This window comes from Fibroporia radiculosa (assembly GCF_000313525.1).
Source record: "Fibroporia radiculosa TFFH 294 genomic supercontigs, scaffold5756, whole genome shotgun sequence".
Taxonomy (NCBI): Eukaryota; Fungi; Basidiomycota; class Agaricomycetes; order Polyporales; family Fibroporiaceae; genus Fibroporia; species Fibroporia radiculosa.
Genome location: NW_012133427.1, coordinates 10,769 through 32,430, shown reverse-complemented (window position 1 = coordinate 32,430; position 21,662 = coordinate 10,769). Strand labels below are relative to the sequence as shown.

The 21,662-nt window shown below is 49.2% G+C and overlaps 9 protein-coding genes across 9 annotated transcripts; 6 read left to right on the top strand and 3 right to left on the bottom strand.

The window, feature by feature from the left end:
• Positions 1 to 1,291: 1,291 nt before the first annotated feature.
• On the top strand, positions 1,292 to 3,316 carry FIBRA_05971 (uncharacterized protein; the record flags this gene model as incomplete). Its single annotated transcript, XM_012327715.1, has 6 exons — positions 1,292 to 1,455; positions 1,511 to 1,589; positions 1,957 to 2,477; positions 2,530 to 2,865; positions 2,924 to 3,190; positions 3,256 to 3,316. The coding sequence occupies 6 exons, from the start codon at positions 1,292 to 1,294 to the stop codon at positions 3,314 to 3,316; spliced, it is 1,428 nt and encodes a 475-aa protein (XP_012183105.1).
• A 757-nt stretch (positions 3,317 to 4,073) lies between these two features.
• On the top strand, positions 4,074 to 5,368 carry FIBRA_05970 (uncharacterized protein; the record flags this gene model as incomplete). Its single annotated transcript, XM_012327714.1, has 7 exons — positions 4,074 to 4,293; positions 4,436 to 4,600; positions 4,670 to 4,699; positions 4,757 to 4,816; positions 4,866 to 4,923; positions 4,976 to 5,205; positions 5,268 to 5,368. The coding sequence occupies 7 exons, from the start codon at positions 4,074 to 4,076 to the stop codon at positions 5,366 to 5,368; spliced, it is 864 nt and encodes a 287-aa protein (XP_012183104.1).
• A 379-nt stretch (positions 5,369 to 5,747) lies between these two features.
• FIBRA_05969 (uncharacterized protein) lies at positions 5,748 to 6,406 on the bottom strand (the record flags this gene model as incomplete). Its single annotated transcript, XM_012327713.1, has 3 exons — positions 5,748 to 5,855; positions 5,914 to 6,023; positions 6,088 to 6,406. The coding sequence occupies 3 exons, from the start codon at positions 6,404 to 6,406 to the stop codon at positions 5,748 to 5,750; spliced, it is 537 nt and encodes a 178-aa protein (XP_012183103.1).
• Positions 6,407 to 7,273: 867 nt separating this feature from the next.
• On the top strand, positions 7,274 to 11,637 carry FIBRA_05968 (uncharacterized protein; the record flags this gene model as incomplete). The annotated part of the gene is made up of 21 exons (XM_012327712.1): positions 7,274 to 7,414; positions 7,466 to 7,612; positions 7,654 to 7,728; positions 7,783 to 7,859; positions 7,911 to 8,029; positions 8,082 to 8,795; positions 8,847 to 8,936; positions 8,987 to 9,039; positions 9,094 to 9,135; positions 9,190 to 9,364; positions 9,417 to 9,585; positions 9,641 to 9,822; positions 9,875 to 9,944; positions 9,997 to 10,156; positions 10,218 to 10,375; positions 10,427 to 10,493; positions 10,555 to 10,660; positions 10,716 to 10,833; positions 10,888 to 10,991; positions 11,045 to 11,442; positions 11,512 to 11,637. 21 exons carry the CDS (start codon positions 7,274 to 7,276, stop codon positions 11,635 to 11,637), a joined length of 3,291 nt encoding a protein of 1,096 aa, XP_012183102.1.
• Positions 11,638 to 11,883: 246 nt separating this feature from the next.
• FIBRA_05967 (uncharacterized protein) lies at positions 11,884 to 13,419 on the top strand (the record flags this gene model as incomplete). The annotated part of the gene is made up of 9 exons (XM_012327711.1): positions 11,884 to 12,111; positions 12,173 to 12,225; positions 12,291 to 12,361; positions 12,419 to 12,652; positions 12,705 to 12,799; positions 12,863 to 12,917; positions 13,013 to 13,108; positions 13,167 to 13,218; positions 13,290 to 13,419. The coding sequence occupies 9 exons, from the start codon at positions 11,884 to 11,886 to the stop codon at positions 13,417 to 13,419; spliced, it is 1,014 nt and encodes a 337-aa protein (XP_012183101.1).
• A 274-nt stretch (positions 13,420 to 13,693) lies between these two features.
• On the bottom strand, positions 13,694 to 15,182 carry FIBRA_05966 (uncharacterized protein; the record flags this gene model as incomplete). The annotated part of the gene is made up of 7 exons (XM_012327710.1): positions 13,694 to 13,911; positions 13,981 to 14,172; positions 14,221 to 14,386; positions 14,443 to 14,509; positions 14,565 to 14,665; positions 14,731 to 14,851; positions 14,983 to 15,182. The coding sequence occupies 7 exons, from the start codon at positions 15,180 to 15,182 to the stop codon at positions 13,694 to 13,696; spliced, it is 1,065 nt and encodes a 354-aa protein (XP_012183100.1).
• A 696-nt stretch (positions 15,183 to 15,878) lies between these two features.
• Positions 15,879 to 16,731, bottom strand: FIBRA_05965 (uncharacterized protein; the record flags this gene model as incomplete). The annotated part of the gene is made up of 6 exons (XM_012327709.1): positions 15,879 to 16,013; positions 16,195 to 16,217; positions 16,273 to 16,329; positions 16,375 to 16,471; positions 16,521 to 16,637; positions 16,696 to 16,731. 6 exons carry the CDS (start codon positions 16,729 to 16,731, stop codon positions 15,879 to 15,881), a joined length of 465 nt encoding a protein of 154 aa, XP_012183099.1.
• A 235-nt stretch (positions 16,732 to 16,966) lies between these two features.
• FIBRA_05964 (uncharacterized protein) lies at positions 16,967 to 19,038 on the top strand (the record flags this gene model as incomplete). The annotated part of the gene is made up of 10 exons (XM_012327708.1): positions 16,967 to 17,003; positions 17,054 to 17,115; positions 17,166 to 17,245; positions 17,307 to 17,437; positions 17,490 to 17,673; positions 17,707 to 18,077; positions 18,132 to 18,312; positions 18,363 to 18,690; positions 18,752 to 18,853; positions 18,907 to 19,038. The coding sequence occupies 10 exons, from the start codon at positions 16,967 to 16,969 to the stop codon at positions 19,036 to 19,038; spliced, it is 1,608 nt and encodes a 535-aa protein (XP_012183098.1).
• Positions 19,039 to 20,752: 1,714 nt separating this feature from the next.
• FIBRA_05963 (uncharacterized protein) lies at positions 20,753 to 21,397 on the top strand (the record flags this gene model as incomplete). The annotated part of the gene is made up of 7 exons (XM_012327707.1): positions 20,753 to 20,811; positions 20,869 to 20,947; positions 21,011 to 21,024; positions 21,073 to 21,171; positions 21,223 to 21,232; positions 21,293 to 21,310; positions 21,368 to 21,397. 7 exons carry the CDS (start codon positions 20,753 to 20,755, stop codon positions 21,395 to 21,397), a joined length of 309 nt encoding a protein of 102 aa, XP_012183097.1.
• Between the last annotated feature and the right edge of the window lie 265 nt (positions 21,398 to 21,662).

Here is a 21,662-nt window from a genome sequence, read left to right as displayed (position 1 = left end):
TTACTGTAATATCTTGAAGGTCAGAAACTATTCACGTGTGAAGCTCAAGCTCTGTCTTGGCAGATTGAGGGGGTCAGAGTTGTATGGGCATTTAATTTTCACTCGGCCACAGGGACAGCGTTTGTAAGAAGGTCAATCTCGTGGCGACTACTGGTTAACTTCATCCTAACGGATCGTCCAGTATCAAGTTTTGCCCTCGATTTTAGACCAGGACAGATATCTATGCTGCCATACTAGTTGGAGGTACGTCTCATGTTTTGGACCCTGTCAGTAGAAAGGGATGCTTTCTCTTTCTACTGCCAGTGTCGTTGAAGAGCCTATGTTGATACTGCGGAGTGCTTTATTTCAATCCACTGCATTCTAGTTTCTAACTGTTAGCCCAGGGTTCGGACGCTAACATTCCGTCTCAACAATCAGGCTTTGCGGATGTGTCAGGTCCATCTTATATGTTGGAACACATCTTTGGAGTTTGATCATTGAACTGATAAGCTCACTCACTTGTGTCACTGTGCACAGACTCAACATTTCAGACGGAAGGAGCACCCGGCACCGTCACTCCGGCCATGATGACTATCAGCATAATTGATATGTCTCATGCGAATTCGCGATTCGTCATGCGGCTCGCTCTCATGCTCGCAGTGAAACTATTCGCAGTATGTCAATAGCTTTGTCGGGCTTACCGCGGTGAGGCAGTACTCACACGTTCATTCTAAGTTCACTCCCCCTGACCCAGGGTTGCTTCACTTACCCCGATGCAGCTCAGGCATGTTTCGGAAATAACAGAAATGGGACTAGACAGCGGCCAGACGCGTATCGATCGGTCAAGCCGGCTGGAAGTAAGGTGTATATGATGACAAGCCTCGTGTGTAACGGCGTCGGATTCTCAGAACCCGGAAGAGGTGAGTTGAACAGGACCGGAGTAAGCAATGTAAAAGTCTGAAAGTCAAGCAAATAAACATGAATTACAGAGCGACCAACAAACACTAGAATCCGTTCAGTACACCGTCGGTGTTGTAGTGCCAGGGCAGAGTCGGAGCCAAAAAAGCCAGCAGGTGGCATGACTCTGGCGTGGGGAGGGCGGGAAACGCCGCGGCACGGGTCGGCATGTGCGAGCGCTGGACCGAGGGGCTCGAAGGTGTTTAGCGCCGGGAGCGGGATGACATGGAGCTTGTTTTGTGAACGCTTCCGAGCCGTAAATGTCGAAGCGCAGCAGGACCTCGGCTCTCCTCTTGCGTTTATGTGAGCACCCGTCTCACCCCGTTCTCGCTCTTTCGCTCTCTCCCCTCGCACCATGTCCTCCATCTCATCTTTCAGCAAAGGCGCCCTTCGTGTCGCGAAGAATTATACAAAGGGCTACTCCCATACCCAAAATAAAGTTCGAGATGCAACCTCAAATGATCCTTGGCCCCCATCTGGAAGGCAGATGCACGAAATTTCGTTGTTGACATATAATCCGTGTGTGCTTCGTCAATCAACACGGTTTAGGCTTACACCACCTTTCATCTTTTAGGGTTGACTTTGTTGAGATCATGGAGGTGCTCGACAAACGGCTCAACGACAAGGGGAAGTACTGGCGACACGTATTTAAGGTGCGGACCATCTCACAGCGTGTGGTTTGGCTGCAGAGGACGTCATCACATAAACTTGGGTGGCAAATTCGGCCTCTATCCCGACTTGTTTGGCTGCCTTTTTTGCGGCAGCATGTGGGTCAGTTCTTGCCTTCCCGAGTTTCTCATATTCGCAGCTCTGCGGTCTCCACGGCAATACAGAAACGGTGGCATCATAATTATTTGCCTACGCGCGTTCCAAGCAGACGTAGGCAGACTATATGCGCCGATTTCTTATGTCACGAAGGCAGAGAGTTTTATGAACTCTATACATACGTTCCGGGCCGGTCTGTAGCCGTCGAAGCCGCTATCGTTCACTTGATGCAATCTCAGCTCACTATGACCATAGTCGTTAACGCTTGTGGATTATATTATCCATGTCGGGTCAGAAAACGTGATCCGCTACTTCAGGGAAAATATGTATATCATCAAGACACTACGCGAATTCCAACACATCGACGACGACGGTCGAGATCAAGGCGCGAACGTACGATCGAAGGCGAAAGACATCGTTAACCTCCTTCAGGATGATGTCCGACTACGACATGAGCGGCGCTCGCGCTCGCAGATGTACCACCGCATGGGGCGCGGCGGACGCCGCTCGCTTGATTCCGACATCACTGACGAAGACGATGACGGGAACGCTGTGCGGCGGAGTCGTTTGCAGTCAGATCGTCTGCGCGACAGTCGGGATGATGAGAATGCCCGTCGCGCCCTGGAGGAGAGCAAGCGAGACGCTGAGCGTAAGCGGGCGACCGCTGAGGAACAGGATGTGCAACGGGCGATGGAGTTGAACAAACAGGAAGAGGAAAAAAGACGAAGAGCACTCGAGCAGGCCGATTTGATTTTGTTTGATGAGCAAGGACAGTCGTAAGTTTAAAGCTAGAGGCTTTACGCAGTGCCTCATTTCGCGGTGCTATAGACCAGCAACATCTCAGTCAACAGGGCACCCTCTTGTTGATGCTACGCTCCCCCTGCAGTATGCCATGACAGGCCTCCAGCCACAGTATACTGCTGTGCCGATGCAAGTGCAATACACGACTTTCGACCCTTACCCGCAACAGGTAACGCAGGAGATGATGCAGGCACAGTACATGCAACAGCAGGCAGAATGGGAACTCCAGCAGCAGGCGCTCCAGCAGGCACACTTGCAGCAAGCCCAACAGGAAGAGCAGTGGCTATTGCAACAACAGATATTGCGGGCCCAGCTCACACAGCGACAGCCTATCATGCCCCAGCCAACTTCGGTTCGTATTGGGTAAGTTATTTTACATGTGTGTACGTAGCGATATTGATTTTTGGCTCACGACTCTCAGGTCGAACAACCCATTCGCACCATCGCAGTCGGCGCCGCCGACATTGCGCGAGCAGCCCACGGGTGGTGTCTCGTTCAATCTCACAGGATCGTACGCGAACCGGGAGAGCGCATCGAGCGCACCACCGCGGCCGTATCAGCACCAGGAGCCATCGTACACCGGGCGGGTCTCCCGGGCTGGCGACGAGCGGCATGGCCACCTCGCAAATCTGTTCGCGAATCACACGGATGACGGGGTCGATACATTTGGCAATGTCGGCTCGCTCCGGTGCGTGTTTTTTGTTGTGTTTTCCTGTCTGTATTGAGGTTGCTCACTGGTTTTCGATTCTACAGATTCATGTCCACAGAGGCTGGGCGCGTTGTCGCGCAGAAGACTGGCACGTTTGGCCAGTAGCTCACAAATTTCCTCCTGCGGTCTTGATTATGTATGAGCTAGATCATTTGATAATCTCTAGCCCTCATCTTTGTTGCTTATTTCTCTGACTTTCATTTCTACTTTTCGAAGTCAACGCTGTTATGTGTATGACGCATACTTGATCTATATATATGTATTAACAATGGCCTTCCGGGCTCCGTGACTCCTTCGTTGTTCCTTCCTATCCCTTTTAATTCTTTGGTTTCGCATGCGACCCCCTCGTCTTATCGATAATGTGTTATAACTAATTGTCACATACTTGACTTGTACTGTTGAGTGTAATAGTATAGTTAATCGGGGTCATTCATTTATGTACTTCCTGCACTACAGCTGACTCGCCCTGGGTACCTCAATGAACGCGTCCCGTCAATAAAGTATACATGCAAGCGGGATGGTGTTTGTCTGCTTGCTGTTCAAATGCTGCTCGCATATTTTCTCGCCCTCTTTCGCTTGAGACGGGGTTCCTACGGTGTCCACGAGAACCGCGACTCCGATCGTCTTACTGATAAAAGGGCCGTTGCTGACAGAGGCACAAACTAAAACTGATGAGTAAAAGAAGCAGAATGAATTATGGAAATAGGGTATAGCATGAGCGTGTGGGCATCCCTATCGCTTTATAGTAGCGGCTGCACAAGGGTCTGACTCTACTCCACAAATCTCCCTACTCGCGATAACATCCGATATTGCTCGTTTTCCTCTTGCAACCCTCAATTCAAGAATTGATCTCAAGACCATCATGGCTACGATAGCCTCCTCCCCCGGAGACTGCTGCATCAAGGCAGTGGAACACACTGGGACGGCTCGCGGGACGATCGAGAAGATCGGCGGTGTGGATACGTACGTGTCGCGCCCGCCGCAGGGGAGCGCGAATAATAGGGTCGTGCTCGTCTTCCCAGACGTGTACGGTCCGTTCTTTCTCAACTCGCAGCTGATCATGGACTATTGGGCCTCGAACGGTGCGTCGGCCGGAGTCTGACAGCAATGACTTCCTCGTTGCTGATCGTGCTCATTTGGGTACTTGGGATATTTCATTTCATCGAAATTGAATACACAAATGCAAACGAAAATGATTTTGCACACAATCGTAACGGTGCGCAGGGTATCTCGTGTTGGCCATCGATTACTTTGAGGGCGACCCCGTCCAGAACCACCTATCGCGGGTGGGGAAGGATTATAATATTGAGTTCGATTTCCTCCCTGGAAAGATGGTACGCGCAAAGCAGCTCGCCCCGGTGTGGATCGACGCCGCCCGAGCGCAATTTGGTGAGATTGTTGTTTGATTGCAGGCATCGCCAGTTCTCGGACGTAGTCTGACGGGATGGTCGTGACTAGGATCACCGCAGACAAAATGGGCGACCGTAGGTAAGTTGGAGCTTATCGGCAGGGTGCAAGGAACGCGACGCTCACGTGAATGGGAAGGATATTGTTTCGGAGCTCCGTTCGTCATGGATTGTCTGGCGCAGGATTGGATAGTATGCGGTGAGCTAATTCCACCACGTCTTCGGCAGAAATCTGACCAGTAGAGCAGGGGCATTCGGTCATCCGGCCGTACTCAATGACAATCACTTCCGCAATATTAAACGTGAGTTAATTATTTGTGAGACAGCCGAAAGAACAATTGTACTCACCTAATGATAGAACCGCTCCTACTCTCCTGTGCAGGCGCGTCCAAAATTATGCGACTTATCATGCTCATGAAAATGCTAATACGATGGTCCGTGCAGAGGTGGACCATACGTTCCCGTTAGAGTTCCGCCGCAGAGCAGAAGATATTTTGATCGAGAAGAAAGCAACGTACCATATTCAAGTCTTCTCTGATGTTAGCCACGGTTTTGCACTACGAGGAAACGTCAATGACCCAGTCGCGAGTAAGTCCATTACTGCTATCAATGGATTATGGAATGGCACTAAGTACTTACCCATTGTACAGAGTGGGCGAAGGAGCAGAGTGCAGAGTCGATTTTGAGTTGGATCAACCTGTTTTCTGCCAAAGCCGAGTCCAGTCTGGGAGGGATGGCATCGGCTCTATGAAAGAAAGAGAAGAAACTATATACTGTAAGTACTGGAATCTGATGAGTAACTACACTTACTACATCGCGCGATTTTCTCAAACACACCATAGTCTCTGGTCAGTAGTTGTGCGGCGAAGCTGATATGAAACTTCTACGCCATATCGGTACAGTGTACATACATCGAAAATAACGCACTAGGGATGCTACACTCGAAGACCCCGTGTATACACTTGCGATAAATACGACATGTCTCGTATAGTCATTCACTCGGATTGAATAAGAATATTAAGAACCGTGCGAAGGTGGTGCCAACAGTCATGTACGGAAAAAGCACCATGTGAACTCTGCCAGGATATTGCTCAGTGAGCGGTGAATGGAGAAACTGATGCACAACCGGACTAACGCAAATCCTCATTTGTTCCCATGGGGTCTTCACCAATGAACTGAATGGAGTCTCCGGGACGCAATAGAGAAGGGATTCTGGGCAATAGCCTTACGTCGTTGATCTAACGGCAGAGGTATGGTGTGAATTGGCAATTCGCGAGAAGCAGCGAAAGTACATACAAAAGTGCCACCCCAATTTCCACCAATCACTTCTTCTGTATAATCGACTACATGAACTGCATATTCGCTGTTGGTCCCATCCCAAAAGATAGTGCAATGGTGGGCAGCATCTGGACGCAACGTTAAAAAAAAGATTAAGTATAGGTGATAGTCGGAGGGTTGAAGGGGGCTTACCGATAGACGACCCCGTAACGCAAAAATCCATATAGTGGGACGCACCGAGTTTGTACGTATTCTTAGGACCGATTAGATACCAACTTCTGTAAGGACACTTTGGATTCTTGGGAGAGAGATATCCCCACACAACATCGGGCGAGGGAGACGGAAAAACAATCCGTCGCATATCGCTTGAAACCTTGGGTGGTGTCGGTGGCGGGGTCTCGGTCTGGTGGGGTTCGTACCAATCGCTCATGTAATCGTCGTCATTGGCGTTATTGCACTCATAGTCGTCGTCGTCGTCAACATCATTATACCGTTGGTAATAAGCCAGCATAGAGAGATCCGGTTTGTGGAGTTGGGCAGCGGGAGTGTCACTGACACACATCATGCACACCTACACCCTTCTGTTATAGGGCTTTGCACAATGTAGATCGTATCATATTGAGTCCGCCACCTTGAGGAACACACCCCGATCAGGCAAACTGGCAGTGCTTGAACAATAGTGAGCGTTTTCCTGGAACGGAGTCAAGGCAGTGAACGAAGATAGCAACCAGAGACGGACATACAGACTATGTCCTTCCCATCATAGGATTTGTCCAGGAAGGGGTAAAATGACTCTAGTAATAGACTACAGGATACAACGGGCTGTTTTCTGGTGCAACATGCGTAGCGATGGTGCCAACACGCGTCCCCTTGGCAGTTGGTTCACAGGACATGATGGGAGGACAATATGATGACGAAACGACGAGCCGCCAGTGAACAGAGGACAATAGACTGACCATGGAATGATGCCGGGCACATAAAACATCGTCCAGATCGAGCATATATAGTCTGATGAGTACAGCATTCGATGTCACAGGATTTAGCGTCCAGCGTCGCCGATAATACAGCTCTTAGCCACGTCGGCGAACAGCTCGAGGGCCGGCTTGAGCTGAGCCACAGCTTTAAGCTTATCTGCCAGTGAGAAAGGTGAAAATATATTTACTAATAAATATATTGGTAGTGTAAGTATCCTATAAGGCTGTCTAAGAAATTTTGGCAACCCGATTTGGAAGTCTAACCGGTGGCGCGTCGCGCTCGCGTCGGCCACTGCAACCTTGCTCTCTCTACCTTGCGTGTTCAGCAACATGAGCGTGCGTATATTCAATCTGCTACCAGTATTTTTCTGCTTGACATTGAAGCACAGAGTGTCGACGTTCCCATGGAGGAAGACGTCCTCAGTGATGTAGTTCCTAGCAATATAGTCTCGCGTCAACAAAGCGAGGGCGTGGAGAGCGAGTACGCGGACGAAATTCTTAGTGAGCAGGATGAACTGCAGAGCGAGGAAGAAGATGATAATAAGGTGAGTAGTTAGGGCGCGCTAGATACGCTCAATATTTACGCGCTTCCTCAGGGAGAGAGAAGCAGCGCTGCTTCACCACAAAAGCTAGCACAAATACAGGCCAGCGCGGACCGGGCACAGAAGAAGCAGAAGCGAAAAGCGGAGGAAGGAAAGCTACAAGTAAAAAGACAGGAGATGGATAAGGCGAAGGCGAGTATTGTAGTGCTGTAGGCGGTTCAATGCTCACCCACACAGTGCAGGTCACGGATGCTGTTAAACGGTATTCATATCTGCTTGGACAAACGGAACTCTTCAAACACTTTGTTGATATCAAGGTTTGAATACGTTTACTAAGAAGATGAAGGGCTGTGGCTAATGTTTGACTACAGAAAGCGCGCGATCCCGAGTATGCCGCAATGCTGGATGCTCAGCCGAAGCCAAAGGGACGGGGTCGTAAGAAGGCAGTGTGCGTCGTTTGTGATTGATTACCTGATTCTGTGATGACGTTCTGCGTCAGTGATAACAGCGCCCGACACCGGAAATCAGAGAAGGAGGAGGATGAAGAAATGTTGAAGGACGGTGAGATGGCTGTAGACGGTAACGATCAACCGTTTGTGTTCGAGGAGTCTCCTAGCTGTGAGTCTACATATCTTTCGTCTTTCACCACGAATTAACATGTTTTTGACAGTTGTAAATGGGACGATGCGATCATATCAGCTCCAAGGTCTCAACTGGATGGTATCACTACACCATAACGGCTTGAATGGAATATTGGCCGACGAGATGGGGCTAGGAAAAACTTTGCAGACGATAGCCTTCCTCTCCTATCTCAAGCACTATCGAAGTATTTCTGGACCTCATCTCATCGTTGTTCCGAAATCAACTCTGCAAAATTGGGCGCGGGAATTTGAGAGGTGGACGCCTGACGTGAACACCGTCTTGCTCACAGGTACCAAAGAGGAACGTGGAGCACTGATTGCAAACCGACTCATTCCTCAAGACTTCGACGTCCTCATCACTTCATATGAGATTTGTCTCATTGAGAAGTCTGCTCTCAAGAAATTTTCATTCGAATACATTGCCATAGACGAAGCACACCGAATCAAAAATGTGGATTCCATTCTCTCCCAGATCGTTCGCTCCTTCATGTCTCGAGGACGTTTGCTCATCACTGGAACGCCACTGCAGAACAACATGAAAGAGCTGTTCGCGTTGCTTAACTTTATTTGCCCAGAAATCTTCTCCGATTACGCCGACTTAGATAGCTTCCTGCACAAGGATGAAGCAGAAGGAGAAGGAGACGATGAGAAGAGCAAGAAAGTGGTAGAAGCATTGCATAAGATTCTGCGGCCCTTCTTGCTTAGACGCGTGAAGAGCGATGTCGAGAAGAATCTATTGCCCAGTGTGTATTGAGGTTTCATGTCCAGGACATTACTCACGCGATCGCATCTAGAGAAAGAGATTAACATATATGTCGGTCTCACTGAAATGCAACGCAAATGGTACCGCTCAGTTCTAGAGAAGGACATAGATGCTGTCAATGGTATGCTCACTCTCACATTATTAAGGGACTTCTTAAATAAAATGCTCCAGGCTTGACCGGTAAGAAAGAAGGCAAGACACGCTTGATGAACATGGTTATGCAAGTAAGTTGTGATTTACGCATGGTCTGGGCACAGCTAATGTCATCCGTACTGTAGCTGCGAAAGGTTACTTGTCATCCTTACCTTTTCGATGGCGCGGTGAGTCATTTATTGATAGCCTAAGTCACAGTCGACTGATTGCTAGCGATGAAGGAACCGGGTCCTCCATATACTACAGATGAACATTTGGTTGAAAACTCGGGAAAGATGGTCATTCTCGACAAGCTTCTCCAATCAATGAAAGCCAAGGGCTCCCGTGTCCTCATTTTCAGTCAAATGAGCCGCATGCTCGACATTCTGGAAGATTATTGTCTATTTCGAGGCTACAGTGAGCTTTATGTTGACTGGTTGACATGGAGATTGCGCTGACCAACAAGCAGAATACTGTCGTATCGACGGTGGAACCGCTCATGACGACCGAATTGTCGCAATCGACGAATACAACAAGCCAGATAGCGAGAAATTCATTTTCCTGCTTACCACCCGTGCTGGTGGATTGGGTATCAATCTGACCACGGCAGACATCGTCGTCCTCTACGATAGTGATTGGTAAGCAATATTAAATTGAATATATTCACGCCGGGTAGCTCATATTCACATTTAGGAATCCTCAAGCCGATTTGCAGGCAATGGATCGTGCACATCGTATTGGTCAGACAAAGCAAGTCTATGTGTTCAGATTCATTACAGAGGGCAGTGTGGAGGAACGCATGTTGGAGCGGGCTGCCCAGAAGCTACGCCTCGATCAACTTGTTATTCAGCAGGGCCGAACACAGAACACCAAAGGTTTGGGAGCTAGCCGTGGCTACCCTGAATGTGACTGAATGGAGCTTTTTAGCCGCAAATAAGGAAGAATTGCTGGAAATGATTGCTCATGGTGCTGAGAATATTGTAAACTCCAATGCAGAGTAAGTCATAGATTTCTGAGTGTGATTGGACACTGATGCGCATATTTATCAGCCTCATGATCAACGATGACATCGAAGCAATCATCCAGCGTGGCGAAGTACGGACAGTGGAGTTGAACAGCAAGTATGAAGGTCTCACCTTCGAAGACCTCAGCAACTTTAAATCTGAGGCCTCCGTCCAGCAGTGGGAGGGCGAGGACTTTCGTACTGGCGTATGTAACCTGGTTTGGGATCAATGCGAACCATCCATGCTCATTTGAATATTGTGCGTAGCAACGAAAGCCTCTGCAGCTCAATCCGTTGGCTCTATCAAAACGTGAGAGGAAGCTGAACTATTCCGTCGACAGCTACTTCAAAGAGACCATGCGTGCTGGGCCCTCGAAGACAGAGAAGGCACCCAAAGTGCCGCGTGCGCCCAAGCAGATCCAGTTGTAAGTACCATCCATCCGTCGGTGACTGGTGACCCTCATCTTTCTTGTTAGACAGGACTTCCAATTTTTCCCAGCTAGACTGGCAGAGCTGCAGGAGCAAGAGCTTGCCGCACACAAAGTGTGTTCTTTGCGACTCACAGTTATACTCTTACTTATTTTTTTTTGATATGGGTCTTCAGAGGCAAAATGATATTCCTGCTACACTGCGTGAGTCTGCGGGTCCGGAGGACACGCCAGAGAAGCTCGAAGCTGAGCGACAAGCCGCTCAGGAGTATATAGACAACGGTCAGCGAGTTTTTATGTTGTGGACGCTTGGCCGATTCGCTAAGTGTGATTACAGCCGAACCGTTAACTGAGGAGCAACTCCAAGACAAGGAAGAATTGATCGCTCAAGGCTTTGAGACATGGAGCAGACGAGATTTCCAACAATTCGTTCGCGCTCTGGAGACGTATGGCTGGTAGGTCTTGACGCTCTTGTTTCCGTGCAGTGCTTGACCTAATCATGTTGGTAGGACCGATGACTACGAGCTGCTTGCATCCGAGATCCAGGATAAGAACGCAGATGATGTTGCTGATTATTATCCAGTGTTTAGAAAGAAATGGAAAGAACTCGCCGGTATGTCCTTAGGCGTGAATCCTCGATGATCTTAGCTTATGATTAACTCATAGAATATCCACGTATAAAGGCTCGCATCGAAGAGGGCGAGGCTAAACGTAACAAGCGGTCAAACCTTGAAGCGTTGCTCTCAAAGAAGATCGCGTCTGTGCGGTATCCGATGCAGGAGCTGGAACTCAACTACCCGACAACGAAGGGTAAAGTGTACTCGGAAGAGGAAGATCGCTACCTCCTCTGTCGCCTCAACCACTACGGCATGCGGGCAGAGGATGTGTACGAGAGGATCAAGAAGGACATCACAGAGTTTCCTGTCTTCCGATTTGACTGGTTCTTTAAAAGTCGCAGTCCCCAAGAATTACAGCGAAGATGTAATACTTTACTGGGCATGATTGAGAAAGAGGCCGAGGTCAAACAAGCCGAAGAGGTCAAGACGAAGGGTACGAAGGGCAAGGTGCGTCCGCCGTATTCCACTATTACATTGCTGTAGATAATTGATTGTGTATTGCTCCCCGATGTGTAGAAGCGAGGCATCGACGCCGTGGAGAAATCCGAGAAGTTAGACAAGCCTTCGCGTTCAGCGACTCCTGCTAGCACGACTCCTGCTGCCGCCCCAGCAAAACGGCAATACAAGAAGAGGAAGACGTAATCTCCCCCCATGCTCTTGTCCATATACCTATATTCATCGTTGCCGCATGTTTCATGAGTTAGACTGGACTCTGTTACAACATATATAGACTCGGAGTATTTGTATCGTATTATATTGTGTAATGGCATTGTATGACGTCTCGTGAAATAGGCTCTTGAGGTGGCTGTTCCTCTCTTCTCCATCAACCATTCGGTATTGAGCGGCAGGCGATTTGAAACTTTCAGTAATCTGACCGAAGCTAAAGCCATGTCTACGACTCCCACAGTCCCTGGCGACTTCGGCACAATCATTCCAGTGCCATACACTCACAACGTTCCCGACCACCTTCGTCGGGCTACTACTCGCTTGCAGTTCCCGCCAACCTATGTCGTAGTAGGAGTATATAGACTCATAACTGATAAAAGTCTATCCATTCCGGCATGGAAGAAATGCGAGCATGGCGTCATTAGGGGTTTGGGCGTTGGCCTTGCATGGGTGCGTTCATGTCTACGACTCGAGCCTCTAAGGGTTTTCACAACTCGGTGTGGAATTGTAGACATTTACAACTTTCAAGATACAGAGATATTTTGTGGAGATATTCCTCATAAAGTTCGTGCTACTTCGCACCGTACGTGGCTAACATGGAATGCCGTGCTAAGATGGGTCTTTTCCAGCTCCCCTCGAGTAATCGGACTCTCCAAAGAGACTGTCTTCGGATTTCATATGCCGTTTGACTTGCCTACATGTATGCGTTGCAACTATCTTGAGCTCCAATGTGGCGACTAATTATATACGATTACAGACGCCGCCCTCTTCTTCATAACGAGCCAAGTCTCAGCAATTGTAACATTCTTCGTATCACATGGTTTGCGCATAGCTCGCGAACGTGCCTACGCCCAGACCATTCAGTCACGCGGGAAGGGTAATGATTTCTGGCGTCCATATGTGGAGGAGTGGGATATCCCTCCGAAGGTTAGCGGCGAATGGGGGCTGGGTCATCTTGCTAGCGGATTTATTGGGAGGGCTGTTTTCAAGTGTGAGTTGTACTTGACCTTTTACCTGCTGACATGTGCATAATGGTTTTCCAGTTCTGCTCATGCCTGTTGAAACGGTACCGTTGGTCGGTTTGATGATCTCAGCCTACCTCCGTGCCTTGGGCACGGCAAGATATCTCCACAAGCCGGTGAGTATGAAGCATATGAGGCTGAAGATGTGCGCCATATCGGTGGCTAATCATAAATTATAGTACTTTCAGGCAAAGGGGATGTCTAAAGAGCAGACATCTATTTTTATGGAGGAGCGTAAGTGGGATTATAGATGTGCGTACTCGCCTTCTTGATACGTATCTTGTGCATTCTCCTAAACCCGGCTGATTTTGCTCATCCTGACGTATTAGCATTTGGTTTTTTTGCGGCGCTGCTTGAACGCATCCCACTACTTGGCCTCGTCTTTTCTGTTTCGAACCGGATTGGCGCTGCTATGTGGGCAGTTGGTACGTCACTCAGTAACCGCAAACACTGAAACCATTACGCTAAAGCACGGTTGTTCAGACTTGGAGAAGCGCCAGCACTATGTTGCATCCCTCAAGTCTGAATCGGAAGGGTCTATGCATTGAACAATTCTAGTCGGAGGCCATGTTTACATATCTTACATATCATTCACTGACACGGCAGTTCCGTATTCCGCGAATCTACCGTCGAGACTCATTGGTTCGTGATGCATCCTGCCATCGGTATTGTCGCTTCAGCCGAGAGCTATGGCTATGATTTTACGTTCGTACACTTAAATGATGACCCTATATAAGTTCAACCTCATACGCGGCGTTATACAAACGGACATACACAGGGAACATGTAATCTATAGACCTCAAGACGATCTTGAATCGAATATGTATCAAATTACAATACCGAATCTCAGCTACGTGCACGCGACCAATTCTAGATACGGCTGGTATACAGGGTCTAGCTATACGGTTTACAACGAGGAGTGAGCTACATAACGATACTTTCACATTGGTCATACATAAATGCGCGACAAACCCAGACAACGAATGAGGGTCGATAGCACAGGACAAATCCTATCCAGAGCCAGAATAATGACGATCAGAACCAACAGCCGAACCATGCGCTCCCTTCATCCACAACGAGACAAGTTGTCGTCTCGCCGTGTCTCTCTGAGCCTTTGCATCTTGCTGCACGCTCTCGCAGTTGATCGTGCAGTCCTGAATCCCTACGGCAAACTGCGTGAGGCGCTCGAAGATGGCAAGCTGCTTCTGCACCATCACTTGCACTTGCTCTGATACCCGAGATACCGCAGAACACAATTATCAGTACTGTAATTTGCCCAACCCCACAGGCCACTCACGGGTGATCCCAAAGCTCAGCGCCTTCCCCCCATACATGAGCTCGTATAATCTGACAGCCTGTAAGAGCCCTGCCTGCACAAGCTGCTCACGATCATCTGAGCGCACGGTCTCAAGGACATCTTGATGCGGCTCAAGCACGCTCAGGCTTTCCTGAAAGCAAAATTGGGCTTTCTTTGCCCAATTTCCGGCCTCTAACAAACATTATCAGCTAAAATTCCTCCACGGGTGAGCTGAACTACCTCGGTAAGTCTGCTCCTTACTCTGCTCGTCCCCCATCATGGCTGCAAAAATTCCCCGCGTTGGGCTGCAGATGCTATCCACGAGATCCATTGCTTGGGAATAATGATGATGCGCTGATTGTATGCACCGGCGTGCGCGTACAAACGCATCTGTCGTCACAACACTCTACATCATGACAGTCTCAGCAATGCGGTAACAAAAAAAAAAGAGGAACGACGCACATCGTTGTATACTGCCTCGCGCGCTGCTACGGTCTTTTCTGCGCGCTCTATGGCTTCTTCGTTCCCTCTGCAAATGCATATTAGACATTTCAGTTATATATAAAACCGGCGAGATCACGAACTGGATGAGGTGCCAGGACGGGAGGGGGCCAGTGTCCAGTATCTGCCTGAGCACATCGTAGTTTTCGTCAAGCGCTCCGGCGATAAGCTTCAAATCCTCAACCTGACATAAAAATCAGTTTAATGATCGTAGGAAGATTGATAAGCAGTAGAAGACTGATGATTTACCTGCTTCGTGAGTCGATGAAGACGTCTCTCCAACTCGTGTACCTGGACGGCGGTCTCCACGAGGTCCGTCGTCGAACCCAGCGGGACGGCCTGCAAGGGCAAATGTGGTGTACTTGGACTCCTGATCAACAGTCGTGAGATTGATTTCTTCCTCTTCACTGCTACGCCAGCGGATCTATGTCCCATTCGGCTCTATTAAGTAACAGACATCTGCGCGGAAATTACATCCGGAAACTGGACGGAACTACTCACAAATGTGTGCGCAGATTCGTCGCCATTTTACGCGCTGTAGCCAGTTCTCGGGTGCACTCATCCAATACACGTTCTTCCTCAGCCAAGCTCTGTACCGCTTCGTCTGCAACTTTCCATCGTGCATATGCGTCGTTCAGCGTCCGGCCGTATGCGCTTTTGGACGACGGAGATGGGGGTATTAGCGTACTCGAGGTGGACATACCCGAGCTCAATGAGGTATGCCCATGACGAGGTTCCCCTTCGCCATCTGAAACGCGATCAATTGCGTGTGCGAAGGTATTTGAAGTTGGAGAATACATTGTCTTGGAGGGACTTGAGAAAGGACTAGAGAGAACTGTTAAGACAGGACGCTGAAAGATATACCACTGAAGAGGGTGCGCAACGGGTCAATCAGGGAGGAACAGCCCTTGGCAGAACAAACTCTGAACGAGGACGGGCATACTATGGCTGAAAGACAGAATCTTGTTCTCCCCGTTCGTAGCCCATAGCTCCGTAATCTGTTGCCTAAAGCCCCGTCGAGAAGAGCATGGATGGTGGTTTTAGGTTCGATTGCATCTGACCCGTTCCTAGCACGTTCGTGGCAGTGTCGCTGTTCGCCCCCACTCAAACAAGCGCCAGGTGGCTGCGACCCAGCCGCTGGCGGCATCATTGGCCAACGGGAAGAACGTGTGCAATATTGCACCCGCGATGCAAAGACGACATGGGAATACAGCAGTACTGTACAATAATCTTGCAACAGTCTAACAGCGTGAGTTTATCCATAGGTAGCGGTGGTGTAAATGCAGTAGCGGGAGACACAGTCGAGACGGGCAAAAATGCGAACCAGCCCGTGCCGATTGTCTCCCGCTACTGAGCGCGGAAGGGGACAGTCCCGCAAGAAGGCGTCCAGGGCCATGTCATCCCACTTCTATGCCACCAACCTTGACGGCTATCTTGATTGGGAAAGGCGAGATGCCGTCTGCTTTGGTGATGAGCGGGACCGCAGAGCGACCACGCTCAGATGATGCATACGTGAGCATAGTCTTCAAGCTCTTCGTCAACATGAGGGTCAGATCTACCCCAGACATAGTCAGTTAGCTCATAGGCGTGTGGCTGCATGACTACCGAAAGACATGCCTTTGTCTGCGGTGGGTTGTCTGATTTCAGCGTTTAGAATCCTGTGCGGCACTTGTTTGATAGATATGGAGAATTACTCGGACAAATGTTACTCACCATTGCTCCCATGGAACCTCTTCCTGAAACAAGAGGAGCAAGTTAGACTAAGACCACACCGCAGGGCAACATACGAACCTCGGCCATATAGAACCAGCTCTTCCTTGGACGTTTTTCGGAGAAAGTGACCAGAATCTAGGAGTATGGATGAGCTGCAGTAAGGCTGTGTATGAAACCGACATGCCTGGCCACGCTTGTTACCGCCTTCGACGCCCTTCCAAAATGCATCCACCTTCTCATCGACAAGTTGTTTCATCTCGACATCATCCACACCAGGCTGTAAACTGTCAGCATCGCCCACGGCGCAGTATCAAAATCTAGCGGACCATAGTCACGTCAAGCACTTCAAACGTCTGCGCTTTCACAGTTCCGAATAGACGATGAAATAGGATTGAATGCAGCACCGCACGCAGCACTTCCTTCGTCGAGTGCCGGTCAAGGACCTAGCTGCCCATGAATCAGGGTGAAAGGATTAGCGGACTGATATTTCATGCAGCTCACTAGGTCGATAGTAACCGTAGGGTGTGTGCCGTTCATTGGTGTGGCGATGTTAGTTATAATCAATGCCGCTAAACCAACTTGATCGCTGCTTGTATACAAGCTTGCGCGTCCCAGTACTTAAGCTCACTAAGTACAACTTGAATCGAAGCACATATCGATTACGTAACAGATATAGCCTGAAAAAGGGAAGCTTCACGTCTGCAAAGCTTCGCGTCGTTTCTCAGTCGTTACGTTCTTGTTACGTTCTAATTCCTTTGCATATCTTTCCAAAATGCAGGCGGGGGGTCAGACACCAGTGTTCATTATGAGTATGTCGCTCAGTGAAGGTCATCTTTGACGCAATTGATCACGATTACAGACACGGCTCCGGAGAGGCAGTCCGGACGAAAAGCTCAGATCTCCAATATTACGGCCGCTAAGGTGGGCATTCGCGTTCGTCCTACAATAGAATATAGCTCAAGGATGACTAGACAGTAGCAGATGTTATAAGAACATGCCTTGGGCCAAAGGCAATGTTGAAGATGATTTTGGACCCGATGGGTGGCATTCTGTAAGTGTAGCTTTTGGTATGCGCTTTCGTTGTATTATCTCAATCTGCATGCTCTTAATAGGTTGACGAACGATGGTAATGCCATCCTGCGAGAAATTGACGTTGCACATCCTGCAGCCAAAAATATGATCGAGTTGAGCAGGACGCAGGATGAGGAATGCGGTGACGGGACGACAAGTGTAATTATTCTCGGTATGCTTGACATCCTCTGATCTCCTCTAATTTTTTTCTGATTACCGTAAAGCGGGGGAGATTCTCGCCCAATCCCTTGCTCAGCTCGAACGCGATATACATCCTGTCGTGATCATTTCCGCATATAACAAGGCCCTTAAAGAGGCATTGGAAATCATCAAACGTATATCTGTCCCCATCAACACCAACGATGACGCACAAATGCTTTCCCTGATCAAGACCTCAATAGGAACGAAGTTCGTAATGCGTTGGTCTGACCTCATGTGCAGTCTCGCGTTACAAGCTGTCCGTACCGTTGCGCAAGAGGAGGGTTCACTGAAGACGGTGGATATCAAACGATACGCACGTGTAGAGAAGGTTCCCGGCGGGGAGATCGAACAGAGCAAGGTGCTCAGTGGAATTATGTTGAACAAGGACATCACACATCCAAAGATGCGTCGAAGAATCGCCAACCCACGAATCATTCTCCTCGATTGTCCTCTTGAATACAAGAAGGGAGAGTCGCAGACGAATATCGAGATCTCCAAGGAGGCGGACTGGTCGAGGATACAGGAAATCGAGGAAGAGCAGGTCAAGGCCATGGTAGACCGCATACTTGAGTTCAAGCCCGACCTCGTGATCACGGAGAAAGGTGTCTCTGGTATGACAGATTTAATTGATCATTTACTTGTCTTGTTAAACTCTATTTATACAGATTACGCGCAGCATTTCCTCTGTAAGGCAAATGTGTCAGCCATCCGTCGTGTGCGCAAGTCGGACAACAACCGTATCGCACGTGCAGTAGGAGCAACTATCGTTAACCGGGTAGAAGACCTTCGAGAATCTGATGTGGGAACCAAGTGCGGCCTATTCAATATAGACAAGATGGGCGACGAGTGAGTTTCTTCCGCTTCGATAATCGATCCCCGTGACACCGTTTTGGCAGATACTTCACATTCCTCACTGAATGCACGACCCCAAAAGCATGCACAATCCTCCTCCGTGGTCCATCCAAGGACATCCTAAATGAAATCGATCGCAACCTGGCAGATGCCATGGCAGTGGCACGCAACGTCGTCTTCAACCCAATACTGGCGCCGGGAGGTGGGGCAACAGAGATGGCAATCAGCGTGGGCCTTCATGCTAAGGCACGTAGTATCACGGGCGTTGAGGGCTGGCCATTCCGAGCAGTTGCCGATGCAATGGAAGTCATTCCCCGCACGCTAGTACAGAACAGTGGAGGCAATGCAATCCGGGTCTTGACTGAATTGCGGGTGCATTCCTTTCGACGTGATTGTTCAGTTGCATCCTTCTGATAATTACCTTGACGTATAGGCCAAGCATGCCAGTGGTGAAAGTTCGTGGGGGATAGATGGAGAGACTGGCAAGATCGTCGACATGAAGTCATATGGGCTCTATGAATCTGCCAGTGTCAAGGTGCCATATCCTGTACACATAATAAGGAATACGGCCACTCAGCTTACTTGCAGATCCAAACTCTCAAAACAGCCGTCGAGGCTGCACGAGTCCTTCTGCGCGTTGACGATGTCGTGCAGGCAACACGCAAGGACAGAGACCGAGAAGGGGGAGGTCCCCCACCGGAGGAGATGATGGAGGGCTGATAATCCACATATAAGAACAACGAATGTGGCAGGTGCGCGCAGAAGTATACTTACATCTTGATCCTAGTCCGTCCAAGGGATAATTGAACCCTATCGGATAAGGCGAGACATTGTTATATACAAAGGTTATGAGTGTTTACATCATGGTATCTGTTGCGATGAATGTGGTGCCCTCGAGCTTTCCTTAGGGATATCCCGAGGACATCTGGAGTGACTAACGTAAACATGGGGCGCTGTTGATCTCGTGCCCTCGTCTCAACTTATTTTACAGCGGTCTCCGCCGATAACAGAACCTACGTGCTGAGGTTATTTGCCCCCTTTTCTGGCGCTCCGCTTGTCGTCCGCTGATAGATCTCAACAATTGACGATGCGCCGCTGTTGAAAAATCGACACATCAAGGCGTGCGCATCAGCCAATGTGGTCTGGAAGAAAGTCGTAGTTCACAGCCAATGTACGACTTCAGACAGCATTGGATGGCGTACCGCATCCAGCTCCTGGATAGCTTGAGCAACTATTGGCTAGGCCGTCCATGCGGTTTTTAAGCGGGCGGCGAATGTCTGATCATTCAAATTCATACCAGGTGATATCTTCCGATGGTTGGGGTTAGCGGGGTTGCAGCTGCCCATATGGGTCTTGCGAAGGTCGACATCGCAACTGACAACAGCAATAGCACACCTAGATTAAGGTAAGTAGCACAGTGATATTGCCTGGCTGTCCTTATGCATTGTGACCAGCGAACTTCACGTATTCATTCTGAATAACTATATGATGCCATATTAATGTCACCAATGACCACTATATCAAGAACGATACTGAGCTTAGCGGTCACAGTCAGCGTTCATGCTAGTCTCACCTTCCACCGCTTCGATCGAACTTGATACTTCCGCGGCGGGGACCTGCGCATATCCAAGATGGCCTCTCACAGCATCACCCTATCGCCTACATCCTATTTGATTAAGGGTCATCTTCAGCACAGATCTGTGCCATTCTAGTGAGGCGATTTCTATGTATGTCGTCCGTACAGATGACGGAAGGGAATTTCATCAATTAACGCCGACGACCGGCGCGCACTGAGCGCTCACCCCCCAGCTTTGGCGTCCTGGTGGCGTATCTTTGACTCTTCATCCCATTTCTTGAATCTGATGAGCCCCTTGTCAATGTAGCTGGGACTGATCAACTTTCCGAGTATACGGAATAGCAAAGTCGCGCGATTTGTGGCGATAATTCAAGCATCGCCGGCCTTCTCCATATTTGCACTGCTGCGCGAGTCTTCTCAGCCACATTAACCAAACATTGTCTTGGGGAGCAGGTTCACCAGCCGAGCCGCTCTTCAGTGCCATAGGGATGCTCGGAGATTGGAGGAGATCTTGTGGTCTTCAGCTGAATGGGCAGTAGAAGGTCAGATCACATTTGCTGTCAGTGCTCGATCGCAATGCCGGTCTAAATCTGTTTGGACGTTCCTGTAGCGAGGCACTATTTGCTTGGCTAGGCCTTTTTTTGGCGGACCCGATCCCGAGGCGCTTCTAGCGCTTGTTTGGTATCCCCTACCCCGCCGCGTTCCAATCGGTCAAGGTTCTGGGGCATGAGGAGCCCGGTTACGATTGGCAGGCGCTAACGCTATCCCCTGTTGGTATATCTAGAATGGCACAAGACCTTCATCGCACGCCGAGCCTTTCACCCCTATTCCGACTATTTGTACACTATGACGGCAGTAATGTCCATAATCGACCCCACATTGGGTGCATTACTGGTGGGGAGCCTCGTGTCCATCTTGTGAGTCTTACAGTGCCGCAATTCGATACGTGCGATGGGCTTACCTGACTGACGTAGCCTTTCTGGAGTGGTGACAATGCAAACCGTTCTCTATGCTGCCGTATACCACCGGGACGCATTGAGACTAAAGGTCTTGGTGAGCAATTCGATAGTTATTATCCTTCACATCACTTGAGTTGACTTGGCACTCATTGGATAGGTATCACTGGCATGGTCCGTAGATGCTTCCAAGACTGTGCAGACGCGCTAACTTTCATCTAGGTTTCTAGACTTTCTACACACTATTTTCATTTGTGTTGCGGATTGGGACTACCTAATAGCTGAATTTGGGGATGACAATGCTAATGAGAGGATTCGATGGTAAGTAAGCCTCTATTCGTCATTCCTGGCACTTATCTGATGTCTATCCAGGCCAGTCGCGGTGAGTGGATTTGGCATAGACGCCACTCTGACGCGCTCAACATAAATTTTTCAATCGCAGGCCACGGTGGCACTCACGGTATGCGACTTTTGCCGGACTGTGTCTGATGCGTATTGATCTAAGAATACCCGCCAGTCGATTATGACCTTCGTTGTTCAGTGGTGAGTTTGAGGTTCAAATTTCTGTGATAGACGCTTCCTCATTGAGCGGTTAGTTTCTTCGCCTGGCGAGTCTATACAGGCAAGCCTCAGCCATTTGTTTGCAATTGTGGCACGACCTTAGTTGTGAATCTACAGTGAGCCAACACAAGTTCTACATTGCAGTACCGCTAGTGAGTATTTTTTTCCCGTCCGAAATACGCGGGGATGTCATTGATTGGCGAACATAGGCAGTCATCGCATTGGCTCGAATGAGTTCGTTTTAAATTAGA